The 15,685-nt window shown below is 41.3% G+C and overlaps 1 protein-coding gene across 5 annotated transcripts in view; it reads left to right on the top strand.

Annotated features, from left to right (window-relative positions):
- Positions 1-15,685, top strand: part of MCF2L2 (MCF.2 cell line derived transforming sequence-like 2) — a 529,158-nt gene that overhangs the window by 440,742 nt on the left and 72,731 nt on the right. For all 5 annotated transcript variants that reach the window (XM_082251878.1, XM_082251880.1, XM_082251879.1 and 2 more), the window contains 3 exons: positions 10,274-10,495; positions 11,184-11,276; positions 15,460-15,538. In XM_082251878.1, the coding sequence (XP_082108004.1) occupies positions 10,274-10,495; positions 11,184-11,276; positions 15,460-15,538 (394 nt within the window). The remainder of the gene's footprint in view (positions 1-10,273; positions 10,496-11,183; positions 11,277-15,459; positions 15,539-15,685) is intronic.

The raw sequence follows: 15,685 nt of genomic DNA, 5'->3' as shown, positions 1-15,685 counted from the left end.
CGCTTCCAACAGATTTCAACTGAATCTGTTAACACTACCTCGCCTCTATCCACCAGGGGGTACCTATGGAAGTCTATTGACCATTGGACTACCCAATGCAAGCTAGGTATAAGGGGAGAGATATAGTGGTATTTTTTCAGGTTGAATACAAAAGTACTATCTTTGCTGTGAGGAGACCAGGATGTGCACATGGCTGCTCCTGTGTGCACATCAACCTGCCACAAGCCAGACATCTGAACAGTGAGACCACTGTTGCTGTATCACTGGGACTGGTGAAAAGACACTGCTGACATTAATCTGTTGCTGCTAGCAGAAACTGAGCACATAGGAACTGGCCATCTAACTAGCAGCATTACTTACTGCATTCAGGCTAGGACTGTACTCATGTTGCCTATTGTCCATAGTAAAATGTACCTCTTTAGGAAGTTCTAAATGTAATCACTGTCATTTATATAGAGTGCACTTTAAGTGGATATAGCCTACTGTATACAGAGGAGTTATTACAGTATTAATTATCATTGCTGTTACTACTTTCTATTGCCATTATTTTTTATTTTATTTTGTGGATTCCATTCTATGCTGCTATAGCCTAGTGAATATAATGTCTAGCAAACTGTGATTGACCTAATTCTTTACTTTTATATGTATACTGCTATTTACTGCAACCATTCTGATGGGGTTTTTTTATATACTGAATCTTAGTTGTGTGCAAGGTATCTATATTTGTGCTCCCAGTAGCAGTGCAGTATCTATTTGCCTAACGTGATGTGCCAGTGAGGCTGAGGTTGTTCTCAAAGTCGAGGCAGAAGAACGGAGAGCCCAATCTATTAAGCTGGTCCTGTGGGGGTAGCGCTACATGTAGTGGCATCATCAGGGATTCCTGTTCTGTGAGTGAACAATGGAAATAATGAGCCAGGGTTTCTTCAGAAGCACATAAGTGATCGCCACAAACTCTGTGACAGACATTATTAAGAGACAGAGAATAATCAAAAGTCTACGAGCACCTGCTTCTGATGTTATCTGGAACCTAAAGCAAGACAGGCCAGGCTGCACAGCATTAGAATGCTTGTAAGCGATGGGGGAGGAGCCTGACGATGGCGTCTGCAGGGAGTGAGTGCTGAGCTCTGGGGAGTCTCCCAGCCGGGAATGAAGAGAGGAGCCTGTAGCCTTCCTATGGTTGAGCACGGGTAAATCCTGTGTTCCCCCTCTACTCCCATCCTTGTACCCCACCTTCACCCTTACCCTCCCTGGCGGATAGCCGCCGCTGCCAAAGCCGGAAAGAGCCGGTGGACCCATGCCGTTGGAGAGCCGGAGTGGAGTCTGGGAAGACGGAAGCTCAGAGGAACACCGGGAGGTCACGTGTGCCTGGCGTCTGGTGTCTCTGAACACAGCGGGACACCCAGGCGGGTGCGTAAGGCAGGCAGGCCCGCCGTGGACACCAACCAGAGCTGAGCGGGAAGAGACCCAGTGATCCAGCACCCTGGGACCAGAGAGGAGCTCGAGAGTGAGACAGCTTGCCAGGGACCGGAATGTAACGGCGGGACGGCTTGACACTGCGGAAGGCTGGTGGAGGTGAAAAGGGGAAAAAAAACCCACATATTAAAGTTTAAAGTTTTTGAGTGGAGTGCTTGGCCCTGATTCTGGGGTGAAGCTAAGGGCCAGTAGCTTAACAAAATGACAGGGACGAAGAGGAACATTACATTTATGAACTAAGGGTTATACCTGGGTGGACACTGTATTTGATACTGGACAACATACTATGAAAATTAGCACAGATCCTGCATGCCCCTGTTGACTGTCTGTGTCCTCCCCATGAAAATCTGAGTAATGTGTTGCCTTCATAGAGCTTGGGCATGGTGAATGGTGGGGCGAACTTAAGAATACCCTAAGCTCAGGTCTAAGTAGAATATACAAAGTCCCTAAGGAACAGGTGGAGATCAGACTTGAATAATAGAATTCTGAAATCACCCCGAGTAATTACAACAGTGGTGTATTAACGTGGACAAGGAGCAGAAGTGGGAGAAGGAAAGAAAAGGGGAAGGAGAATACGCCATAAGAAGCAGTTTTAAAATGAAAAACAAAGCCGGTGAAAGAGGGGGTAGGGAAGCCTGCAAAAGCAAGTGCAAGCCCAGGAACTATTAAAAAATACATGACCTCAGAAGGAACGGGTGAAAATGCAAATACTGAAAGACAACTTGGAGCTAAATCAAAGCAAGACACAGAGAGCAATAAAAAGTCCAGAGCCAAAAAAGTATTTGTGCCAGTGGTGAAAACAGCCCCAATCTCTCCAAAGAACAGTGTACAGATGGAGGGTGATATGGAAAGGGGGACCAAAGGGATCAAGACCAACTACCCACAAAATCGGAAATAATGGAGATGTTTGCACATCTATGAAAACTGAGATAGCAACATTACATGAGGACTTAGTCCATATACTGATAAGAGTAGAAGAAACAGAAGAAAAAATAGACAAACAAGGGAAAGAGATAAAAATGCTAAAGATCAAATGAGGAGGACGCAGATAGACCAGGGAAACATGCTATACAGGATAGAAGATCAAGAAAACAGAAATAGAAGAAAAAATTTGAGGATTAGAGGTCTGCCCGAGGCTGAGAAGGAAGAGAAGTTGGATGAAATAATTGGAATTATGTTTAACCTTCCCTTAGGGAAAGCGGCAACAGAAAAAATGGAAATCGAAAGAGTACATAGAATTAGGAAGCCACAGAAATTACCAAGGGAAATACCGAGAGATGTCATTGTTAGGTTTCATAAACATGAATTGAGAGCGCAGATCTGGGAAAAACTGAGAAGCAGACCCCTCTTGAGATATGAAGGTATAGACCTACAGGTATTTCTAGACCTTTCACAAGAAACATTAAATAGAAAACGGACTCTGAGGCCGCTGGTGGAATTATTGAAACAACAAAATGTTCAGTACTTTTGGGGACACCCGGCATGCTTGGGGGTCTGAAAAGAAGGGAAGATAGTGAAGTTAAGATTCCCAAAAGAAATGCAAGAGTTCTGTGAGAGCCTGAATCTACCCAAGATGGAGATACCCGGATGGACAGATCAAAGGGAGGAAAGGGGGGAGGAAGATGAAGAAGATCAGTGGCAAGTGATGTCTAAGAAGAGCCTTATATTTAAAAAGAAAGCAAGGAACTAATTATGGGACTCTAACTGAGGGGAGGTGGAGAGGGGGATTGGGGTGGAGGGGGAGGGGGGAAGCAGGGAATAGAGGCAAAGAGAAAATAAGAGGAAGAGCGGTTGGGACGCCAGAGTTTAGGTCACTCCCTGACCTCGACCCACAAGAAGTGGGAAGGGTAAGATGGCAGGCGAGCAAAGTCAGTGCTTGTCCCAGGGGGTAAAGTCGATCGAAGGAGGGAGGGCGTATATCGACTAGTTTGGTCCCATGAGGGTAGGGACCAGGTCCCCTTTTCTGGTACCTTTCTGGTAAGAGGAGGGGGAGGGAGGGGGAGAGATGGGGGAGAAGAGAGAATCCTTTTGAGCTAATTTTTACTTTTCTCCAGCGAGATCTCCTTTCCCTGCCTACAGCATGGTCAGACACGTGGTGTCTGGAGTTATCTAGAACTCCCCTGACTGAGTGGGAAGATGGAGGAAAATATAATAGATAGATGACAGTATTAAAGTTGGTAACATACAATGTTAAAGGGATGAACTTGCCAGAGAAAAGACATAAAATCTTGAGGGAACTGAAACACCTGGAAGCAGATTTAGTGTTTCTACAGGAGACTCAAATTACACATTCATCTAATATTAGGCTGTATTCAAAGAGCCACCCCACATGGGTTTATGCAGATTCGACAACTAAAAGATCAAAGGAAGTGGCCATTGGAATAGCAAGAGGGAGTTTCGCCTTGGAGGAAAGGATGAGTGACCCTGAAGGGAGATTCCTTTTTTTGAAGGGGAAACTAGTTGACAGAGATGTCACATTAGCTAATGTGTACTGCCCTAATAATAAATCAGTAGGCTACCTAGGAAGCTTACTTGGGAAATTAATGGAATTTAAAAAAGGTTGCGTGATTCTGGCAGGGGACTTCAACTTCTGTCTCGACCCAGAAATGGACAGTACTTCGCGTGTGCAGGGGAACAGAATATCCCACTTAAGGATGATAAAGAAGAAATGTTTCCAATGCCAATTATTGGACGCCTGGAGAGTTTTGCACCAAAAGGAACGGGACTACACGTTCTGTTCCCCTGTACACTGGACATATTCAAGGATCTACTATATAATGATCGAGCACAGATTGATAGAGTCAGTGGTGGAGGCGAGAGTTGAGGTCAAAACCTGGTCAGATCACGCTCCACCATGAGGCTGACAATACCAGGAGGACAAGTTAAAACAAACACATGGAGAATCAACGAGGAGTTAATAAGAGATATAGTGTGGGGGGAAGAGATAGAAAAAGAACTGGAGTTATTTTTTCAAATAAACGACACAGAAGAGACCCCAAAAGACATTCTATGGAAAACACACAAAGCGTTTATCCGGGGAATTTTAATATCCAAGGGTGCACAAAGGAGAGGACAGGAAAAAAAACAAAGATAGATTAATAAAAGAGATCTACGAACTGGAACAAAAACATAAAAAATCACAAGATGTAGAGACCCATCACCTACTAGTAATAAAAAGGGACGAACTAAAAGAGCTGCTAGATCAGGAAACTAGACAAACGTTTAATAGAATAGCCAAAGAAAGATACACGTGGAGTAATAAGGTTGGGAAAAAGCTGGCAGGGATCTTAAAAAAATAATCAATTAACTTTATCGAGAGGATAAGAGGTAAAGGGGGAGAGATACTGTACTCGACGACGGAGATTGCGAAAGAGTTCCAAAAGTATTACGGGAGACTAGACAACATAAAAAGAAAGGAAGGACACGAGAAGGTGCTGAACAGAGTTGAGATGATTAAAGAATATCTGAAGATGGCGAAGCTACCTAAAATCCAGAAAGAGAAACTTGAACAGCTAGAAGCCCCTATAACGGAAGAAGAGATAGGTAGAGCTTTAAAAACCACTGCATCAAGAAAGAGTCCAGGGCCTGACGGGTTCACAATTAACTATTATAAGAGGTTTAAAGAATTGCAAATACCCAGATTAAATTAATATATTAATGGTTTAGGAAGGCAATATAAAATGAGTAAAGAAGCCCTGCTGGCATCTGTCACCGTCATATTGAAGGAAGAGAAAGATCCCTCAGTCTGTTCCAGCTACAGACCCATTTCTGGCATAAAAACAATCCTCTTAATGCAGCAGATGGTTAGAAGTGGATCCCCAGGGTTGATACTGTCGATAGATGCTGAAAAAGCATTCGACAGGATCAACTGGGAATTCACGATTAGAACTCTGGAAGAGCTGGGAATAGGACCAAAGATGATGGTTTGGATCAGAACATTATATAGCTGCCCTTACGCAAAAGTAAAGGTTAATGGGATCCTCTCAGAGCCGTTTAAAATGTTTAACGGAACTAGGCAGGGATGCCCGCTATCACTGCTGTTGTTTGTCCTCTCCCTAGAACCCCTCTTGGCAACAAAAAGGGGGAGTCCTGAGGTAAGGGGGGGTGGAGCATAAGGTTGCCACCTATGCCGATAACGTTCTGCTCTACATCTCCAGCCCTAGGTTAACCCTACCAAACGTGATGGAAATATTAAAAAGGTATGGGGAACTATCTAACTTAAAAATTAACCCAGCAAAATCTGAGATATTAAATATTAATATGAGGTTGCATGAGGAAGAGGCGCTACGAGAGTTCCCCTTTGTGTGGAGGAAATCGGAATTGAAATACCTTGGAATTAAATTAACTCCGTCCCCTGAGAAATTATATAAAGCAAATTATATCCCATTACTAAATGCAATAAGATCAGAAATAAATAAAATAGCACCACGGGTCCTTTCTTGGATAGGGAGAATAAATATAATAAAGATGTCAATCCTACCTAAGTTTCAGATGCTGCCAATACCAATACCCCAGTCGTATTTTAGGACCCTAAAATCCCTTGTATCTGCATTCATATGGAAAAATAAGAAACCTAGGATACAATACGCAGTATTAACTAAAGGAAAGACACAAAGAGGACTAGCGGTACCAGATTTTAAAAAATATTATCAGGCAACAATACTGGCACGGGTTTTGGAATGGGGTAAGATAAAAAGTGAAAAAAGTTGGGTAAAAATAGAATGTACTCAGAGTAACTCATCACTAGGAAAAATTATATGGATACCACCACAATACAGAAAAATGAACTCTAGGACACACATAATAACACGTCAGGCACCTAAAATTTGGGATTTAAATCACAAAAAAGAGAAATGGAAGTATAATTCACCACTGATCCCTTTTGAGGGACACAAATTTCTTTCCACCAGGAGTGGGAAAGGTACACGGAAATTGGGTGGGGGAGAAAACGTATGATTAAAGGATATTTTAGATAGGGGGAAACTGCACACTTTATGTGAACTTCAACAACAAATTGGAGAATAGATGAATGGCGATATTGCCAGTTGAAACATTTTGTAGCATCGCTGCCTCAACCACTAAGAACAGAGAATGAGTTGCTCCCTTTTGATTGGATTTGTGTCTCTGAGAAGGAAAAGAACAACGTCTCAAATATTTATAAAATTCTGGTGGTGGCGATGGAACCGGCAATACAGCCCTTCATAAAAAAAATGGGAAAAGGAACTGGGAACACGGGGAGAAGAATTTCACTTAGCAACTTAGCAAAAAGAATGAGGCTGGTACACAGCTCAGCAATTGATACTAATAAGGCGAAAATGAATTACAAATGCATATCTAGGTGGTATAGCACACCGGATAAAGTACATAAATACCGGACGGGGAAATCAAAATACTGCTGGAGGGGATGTAAGGTAGTAGGTACAATGACACATATATGGTGGGAATGCCCGAAAATGAAAAAATATTGGAGGGATATATTAACTTTAATTAAAAAGATCACAAACACAGAGGTCCCGGAAGAGCCGTGGTTCTGTCTGTTCCATGGTATAAAAAGCTCATTAAAAAAATATAAAAGTACGTTGCTTCCACATTTGATGAATGCAGCCAAAGGCTTAATCCTTTTAAACTGGCAAAAAGAAGAGGCCCCGGGTGAATGGATTAAAAGAGTAGAAATTACAAAAAGTATGGAATTCTTAAGGAGCAGCGGGTAAGATGAGATAGGGAACTGGGAGAATATCTAGGAAAAATGGAGTGAGTTTAAGAAAACTAGGGGATATACTAATATGAGAAGCGGAGAGCAAGAAAAATAAAGGATAAAGGGAAAAGGATTGAGGAGGGAAGGGGGTAGGGTGGTTGGGTAATAAGGAAAAAAAGGGTTTTGTGATTGTTTAATCTTATTTTATGGATTTGTATTGTGAAAAATTAATAAATAAATAAATAAAAAAAAAAAGAATGCTTGTAAGCAATCTGAGAAATTTATGGAAGAGTGGAGAACTGTGCGGAGATGATCGACCTCTTTAAACACACCTATCAAGGAGTGCGAGAAAGGCTGTCAGTCTATGTAAAGACATGATGAAGGATCTTATCTAGACGTGTAACAAAGCGTGGAATGAGGGTGGAGTCCACAAGCAAGGCCTTAATGACTAAAGTTTGAAAAGATGTGCAACCTCTAGATCCAATAATATTCATGCTGCTGGCAAGAGACCAGAGTGATCACCCTGACCTACTCTAAAAACTCCAAAATGATGAAAACAATTCTGGAGGAGGAGTCCCCAATTGCAGTCAAGACCAAACACTTCTAAGGGTTTTGAGCAGGATGACAGTGGAACTTCTGCATATTTAATTCAGGTCATCTTGGGTGCACCAGAAGCAGAAGAGAGTGAAATACCCCCAGTTCTTGAGGCCTTAATGCAGACAATAGTGCAGTTGGCTTAGACATGCATCTGTGACAGATGTTGGCACCAAACAGGCTATTTAAACTCAGCCAGTGCTCAAGATCAGTGCTGCTTTGTCTTTCAGCCTTCCCTGCATCCTGTGTTCCTGTTATCCTGTATCCTGATTCCAGGTGCTGGCCCAGCTTGTGTGACCATTCTCGGAACTCTATCTGCACTGACCCTGGCTTATCTTTGACCTCCAATTCTGTCTGCTCCATTGGCTTCTATTGCACCGATTGGCTGCTGACCCGACCTGTTCCAAGACCACGCTATTGCCTGTTTCTCTGTACCTGATCTGTCCTGCCAGTATATGACCCGGCCTACCTGGCCCTGCTTCCTCACACATCCTGCTGTGCCTGCTGTCCTACAGTCTGCTACCAGCGCATGCCTCACCTGCCCATTGTCGCCATTACCAGCCTGCTTCAGTCTGCCATCCTCCAGCAGTCTACCAGCCCGTTTGCTTCACTGAAGACTACCAATGACCTCTCCTGCCTGGCATGGATACCTGCTCTGCTACTGGCAAGACCTACAGGAGCCACTCTGCACTCCTACGCTATCCGTTCACACTACCAGGGGCCTCGAATCAGAGTTGTAAGAGAGGCCTTCCTCATCATTTCAGGCTCTGCTACCAGGTATGTGATACGCAGTCTACTTTTACAGCAAACCTCACTGATGTGCAAAAGGCTGTGACTGATTTGTTCTTAAGACAGATAGAGTCAGAGGAAGCTAATTCAGGTTCCATGACATCCCCTTCTGCTACCAGGTACGTGATACGCAGTCTACTTTACAGCAAACCTCACTGATGTGCAACAGGCAGTGGCTGCTTTGACCTTAAGAAAGATGGAGTCAGAGGAAACTAAGTTGGGTTCCATGCCACCCTCTTCTGGAAAGAGATGTCACAATTGTGGGGAAACTGGACACTTCAGAGCACAATGCCTCTGCCTGACAAAATAGACAAAGTCTTGAAGGAGCTACAAAAGCTGTTATCCAGAAGTTCTGAAGGTACTACAAATGCTGCTACCCGGAAAGCCATTGGGAAACCTCAGTGAGCCACAGTGAAGAAATTGACTGGATGCCCACCTACAACGGCCAGCTCTAAATCTAAAGTCACATGAAAACAACTGCGGAGGGCCAAAGACTCACAGAGGGCCCACCTTGCTGTTTCCAAGGCACTGTCCAACTCGTTTTACTTGACCTCGGGTAGGTAATCCCAGAAAGACAATGGACTCCAATCTTCCAGAACTTCAAGAAAACTATTACCACAACAAAAACAGATCAAGAAGATAGTAGAAATACAGACTGCTGAACCCATTCAGAGCAGGTCTGACAAGTTAGTAGATCCTTCACCTATAATGAAGAAAAATTCCCAGCTCAATGTACCAGCCAGTCTGCAACAAACCAAATTGTCCTGTCTAACAGTGTTAAAAACAGAGGTTTAGTTTGCACACATTTGCAAATACATGCCTAAGCTGCAGAGGCCACGTCATGGCAGGGGAGCCCACCCCTCCTTAAAGGCACAGGGGCACACTGGACACCCAGCAAAAAGCACAATGGCAACAAAGTCGTCCAGCGCGCCTCTTTACCAAATAACAAATGGTACAAACAAACAGCAACTGTCCCAACCTATAATGGGCCATAACAGCAAGTGGCACATATTATTTGGGTAAGGGGCGCACTGGACACCTTTGTTGCCATTGTGCTATTTGCTGAGATGCCTACTAAAGAAGGCTAATCAATGTAATAGCATCTTGTGGTGTCTGCACTTAGACTGGACCTTTATTTTTAAAGGTTTAAAATAAATTGCAAAAGCATGTTAAGGCTGTATCCAGGCTCATAAAACAATCATACCTCACTCACGCCTTACACGTGCATAACTGCAAACATAATAAAAAAGCTAATATTTTTATAAACGATTAGAAAGTCACAGCTCACAAGGTATAATAATGACAACATTGTATTATACAATTAGAAAGTCACAGCTCACAAGGTATACAGTTAATAGTAATGTCTCAAATTTTCCTGCTAGCTTTTGCAGATGGCTAGGGCATTATTTACACATAAGGGGGGGGGGTTATAGAATTATCTTTAGCAGCAAGGCCAGAAGATTCTTTGAAAATGTCACTTTATTTTATTTATTCATTGCATATAGAGACAACAAAGGCATAATCTTTATCACTCATGACACCAAGGGAATACCTCCTCTACCTTGTTTTTGGTGAACACGGAGGGTATATGGAACCTCCATTTCTTCACAGGTTGGCAAATGGCAACATTCCAACCAATAATACCAGCGAAGACTGGGCACAACTGGGACGCTGCATTTGAATGCCATAAAATTTAGTTGTATGTGTGTCCTTTTTTCACAGGGGGATCTCAGTGACCTAGGGAAGCTGCTCATGCAGGGCTCCTTCAATGTGTGGACAGACCACAAGAGAGGACATAATAAAGTAAAAGATCTGGCCAGATTCAAGCCAATGCAGAGACATCTCTTCCTGTATGCCAAAACCCTTCTCTTCTGCAAGAAGAGGGAAGAGAGCACTGAGGGGCATGAGAAGTCACCTTCCTATAGTTTTAAGCATGCTCTGAAGGTAATTTGCTAGTCTGTTTTACATTTCCATGAGTGTAGTGCATCATTAAATGTATCTTTAATCAAAACTTTCTTGTTTAGTTTTGGATAGATTGGGAAAAGGTTTTTTTGTTTGTTTTATTGCTGTCTGTGTGTAAATTGACCCCTTGTTCATACTTGTGACTATTGTCAATGGAACAAAATTTGATGGAAAGGAATAACTTTAAAATGTATTGCAACTGAAGAGGGGTAAATTGTTCAGGTGATTACTGTGTCAAATGGATTTCCTCTCACTTTGGAGAGATTTATTCTTTCTTTTTGAGTTTAAATAGTGGAAAGTGCCACCCTATGGCAATACCTATGAAGGCCAGTAATATGATCTAATGTCAGCATTTGGTCACATGCTTTCAGCTAAAGGGGCATAAGGAGTAATGTTTTTGGCAGAACTGGCCAATTAGCTTCACTCTCTAGCCTGTTCAGCTGAGATCATGTGACGTGACCAAATACTGTTTTTATCATCATGTTATTATCAGCTTTCATGGATGTCTGAACTAGTTGATTCTTCAGGATAATTAAGTATTTCAGCCCTTTTATTCCTTTTTTTCTTTAAGTCCTTTTTGATGAAACTTTTGACTAGAAGTAAAATTGACTGATTTACATTTGACAATAGATTATTTTATTTATGATAATTATTCTTGTTTTGGTAACAGATGAGTTCTGTTGGTATCACTGAAAATGTAAAAGGAGATAATAAGAAGTTTGAAGTGTGGTATAATGGCAGAGAAGAAGTGTACATAATTCAGGTAAAAAGAGGAATTGCATATAAAAGCAAATGTTCCACTGGCTTTTTTAATATTTTTTTATAATGCTTGCAAAGAGAATTTTTTATTGAGTTATATTCCCTGTTATGCATTCTTAGGCAAAACACTAGTGCCAGCAGCGGTAAATAGCACCCTGTTTTAGTGACACTGTAACTGTTAATTTGATTGGTATATACCTTTCCATAGTCCTTCATTGATCAGGTTCTCCACTACTGTAGACCATTTAACATTGATTGGGGTTTAAAGGTTTAAAGTCTTAAAGTCTATCTGTTATTTATATGAGAGATGACACCAGCCAGTGCTGACACAGCTGATGTACACTTACCTGGCCCAAAGTTTGGCAGTCAGGCCAGTTTACAAGCTTACATATCTGGCCCACAATTGCCCCAAGAAGTTTAACAAAATTTGGGATGGGTTGAGGCTAGATGCCTAACGCTGTGAATTTGTGTTTTTATTTCTGTACTCTCTACCTGACTACCCATTGCTACTTATCCCTCCTTAATGCCACTGGCTTTCTTCATGGACCCCCTCTACCATACCTTTTCTTTTCCCTCCTGGCCTCCCTGCCTCCCTTCTTTCCCCTCCCTTCCCATCCCCCCTACCCCCTCATCACTTCCTCCACCCCCCTTTTTCTACTGTTATTCTTTTCCCTTTCCCAAGGGTTGTAATCTCAGCCCTATTCCTGGTTCCCTCCTTATATCTTTTACTATATGGTCACTGACCTGCTTTGTGGGTTAGTTTTAAGAAGTAGGTTTGTTGGCTGAGATTAAGGACACTATGGTTGACTTGGATGGCTAATACTGGTATACATTTCATTGTATCTTTTCTACCTTCCTTTTTACTTTGATCTATCACTCCAGACTTTTTTGTGTAACCTATATACCATGTGATGACTTTTAAGGTTGTACATACGTGTGTTGCAGTTCTTTACTGTTATTACTATTGGATTTTTCTTTGTTAAAATTAAAAAAAATGTCACTGTTAAAAAAAAAAAAAAATATTGGGCAGTCAGATGACTCTTGTTGTCAACTGTGAAGTGCCAGGGGTATGTCAGAGCTGTAATGATATCCTGCACTGGATATACTAAAAGCTGTCGCAAGCAACCATTTTGTTCAGGAGCAACCATTTTGTTCAGTCCGACAGGCCAAATATGCACTCAGTGATATTGCCCCCCCCTCCCTTCCTTAATTAACTCAAGGAATGCAGGGGCTTAACACTTCAAAAGAGCCTTATCTTAATTGAATCCTGGCAGTTCTTCTGTCCAGGCCTGTCGTAAAACGTGAACAATTCCATTAGGGAGAACCAGAACTAATGGGAGTCGTAAATAGCAATCAGCAGCAGTTCTGTTAATTAAAAAACGTAACAAATACACACACGATTCATAAATGCAGACAGGAAGATGACACATTAACAATAAGTATATATTTGGATGAGAAATGTCATAATGATCGAATTAAGACCATGCATGACCACCCTATCACATAGAGAATAGAAGATAGCGATAAGATATTCCCTGTGTGATAATGTTATCCGTGTTTGGTACCTCTTGACGCAAAATTACATGCTGAATGATAAACTAGCAGTTTAAAGAATGTAACCATTACATATTTTGAAATATTGAGAGTGGTATGACTCTGTCCACAAAGGTACACTTGATATTGTCGTAAACCCAGGACAGCCTATTGCCACTCCATTTTAATTGGTCAGGGATATCCGTCAACGCCCCTTTGATCCTAGAGAAAAAGCTTGCTCAAACGTTATCACAAGTTCTCATGGTAACATCAAGAAGGAACATTTATCAAGTTTGAGAACCGATCACAACTGACTCAGCTATTGAACTCTGAACTCTGATAACCAGGACATTGAATGCAAGTATTCTTACTTCTCAATTCTACCCTATTTTTCTAAATTGCTGAATTGTGTCTCTATTTCTTTGAAATACCCTTTTTCTATAAATATTTTATTTGCACCAATTCTAACCTTTTTATTACTAAACTTTATTTTGAAAAGTGTTAACCTTGTCCCTAAGCTCTTAATACAAGCTAACCAAGAATTTTTCTCTTGAAGAGTGCTACTGTATAGAATAAATCCTCTGAACATTCCTGTCTGTGGTGACTGTGCGTGTTACAGACGATTATTCTAAAATCATAATTGGTATTTCTAAAATTAAGAGTTTGCTCCCACTCTGGAAATAAATCAATAAATAACGTGGAGGTGGTGGCAGTTAAAGGGTTAATTGCTTAATTAGCCCGGTGACAATCGCTCTCAGCCTGTTGGCATTTAGATTGTGGTCCCGCAAGCTGGAAATCTTTGTGCTGGGTACAGCTGGGAGTGGCATTGTTATGTAAATGATGGCAGGGCGTGAGATTGGCTGGTCCTTTGTCACGAGTTAGTGAGGAGGGCAGGGATCTGATACCCACCACCGTCACAGGAGCCAGTGTGGCATTTTGCTTGCGTTTACGGAAAAGAGAGCTTGCACCTTGGACCTGATGTCATATACACTCACACAAAATTAAACAGCAAGGATTGCTGCAGCAAGGAGGTAACCGTAACAACCTACCATTAACAGTACAGGGGTATCTATTTTTTTAAGTATAGGATACTTGGCAGATGATTTACTAAAGGCAAACAAGCTGCTTACTTTGCAAGAGAAATTTCTCTTAGTTTAGTGAATGTCATGAAAATTCCCTATACGAAGAATACCCAATCGCATGCACCTCATTCATCAAGTTCTGGAAAAGTTCAGTTGCAAATTGGACTGTCTAGTTGCATGTGGAAAATGGTTGGTGTCCCGCAGTTTATCTGCAGTTATGAGTGATGATGAAGCATTACTTGACATACAGTGCCTTGAAAAGTAATCATACCCCTTGAAATTTTCCACATTTTGTCACGTTAAAAACAAAAACGTAAATGTATTTTATTGGGATTTTACACAGACAGGTCAAGGATAAAGTTGTGGGGAAGTTTAAAGCAGGGTTAGGTTTTAAAAAAAAATATCACAAGCTTTTAATATCTAACGGAGTACTGTTAAATCCATCATCCGAAAATGGAAAGAGTATGGCACAACTACCAAGACATGGCCATCCACCTAAACTGACAGGCCGGCAAGGAGAGCATTAATCAGAGAGACAGCCAAGAGGCCCATGGTAACTCTGGAGGAGCTGCAGAGATCCACAGCTCAGGTAAGGGAATCTGTCCACAGGACAACTATTAGTTAGGGACAGGGAAGCTGGTCAGAGTTGATGGGAAGATGGATGGAGCCAAATACAGGGCAATCTTAGAAGAAAGCCTATTAGAGCTGGGGTGGAGGTTCACCTTCCAGCAGGATAACATCCCTAAACATACAGCCAGAGCTACAATGGAATTGTTTAAATCAAAACATATTCATGTGTTAGAATGGCCTAGTCAAAGTCCAGACCTAAATTCAATTAAGAATCTGTGGCAAGACTTGAAAACTGCTGTTCGCAGATGCCCTCCGTCCAATCTGACAGAGCTTGAGCTATTTTGCAAAGAAAAATTGGCAAAAATGTCACTCCCCAGATGTGCAAAGCTGGTAGAGACATCCCCAAAAAAGACTTGCAACTGTAATTGCAGCAAAAGGTAGTTACACAAATGATTGACTCAGGGGGGCTGAATCCAAATGCACGTCAAACTTTTCAGATATTTATTTGTAAAAAAATGTAAAAAACATTTATCCTTTTCCTTCCACTTCACAATTATGTGACACTTTTTGATCGTCTATCACATAAATTCCCAATAAAATACATTTACATTTTTGGTTGTAACATGGCAAAATGTGGAAAATTTCAAAGGGTATAAATACATTTTCAAGGCACTGTATGTAGCAGTAGTGATAATCTATAGAAGCTTAAAATTGGTGGTAAACACTCATTATTAGTGTTAAAAAACACATTACATAGAAGCAACAACTTTGCCCAGTGTTGTGTACAGGATATCAGCCGACTTTTCTCTCTCACAAGCTAATGAATTATGTATGGTAAGTAAATATACCAACAAAGACTGGTAGAAAGTATGGAAATTGTCTCCCAGCATTACCAAATAGACTGAAAAATCAGAATGTTATTTATCATAAAAAAATCTCATGCACAGTTATTTTCTATATAGAACATGTGCTTAATATGAATCCGTGTTTGTATATTTGTAGGCATCATCGATTGAGCAGAAAAATCTTTGGGTTTCTGAGATTAGAAAGGTATTAACAGGACAACTTGAGGCATGCAGAGGTAATGTTGATGTTCATTGCAATGTACAATGCAACACGTGCTAAAATTGTGCATTGACATGCTTTTTGATGCATTTTCTGCATTTATTTCAAAACATTGGTGTGAAAATCCCTAGGCTTTCACGGTATAATATACAACATAACAGTG

This window comes from Pelophylax lessonae (assembly GCF_965119305.1).
Source record: "Pelophylax lessonae genome assembly, chromosome: 3".
NCBI classification, from domain to species: Eukaryota; Metazoa; Chordata; class Amphibia; order Anura; family Ranidae; genus Pelophylax; species Pelophylax lessonae.
The sequence above is the reverse complement of the archived record's forward strand: the minus strand, read 5'-3'. Positions and strand labels throughout refer to the sequence as shown.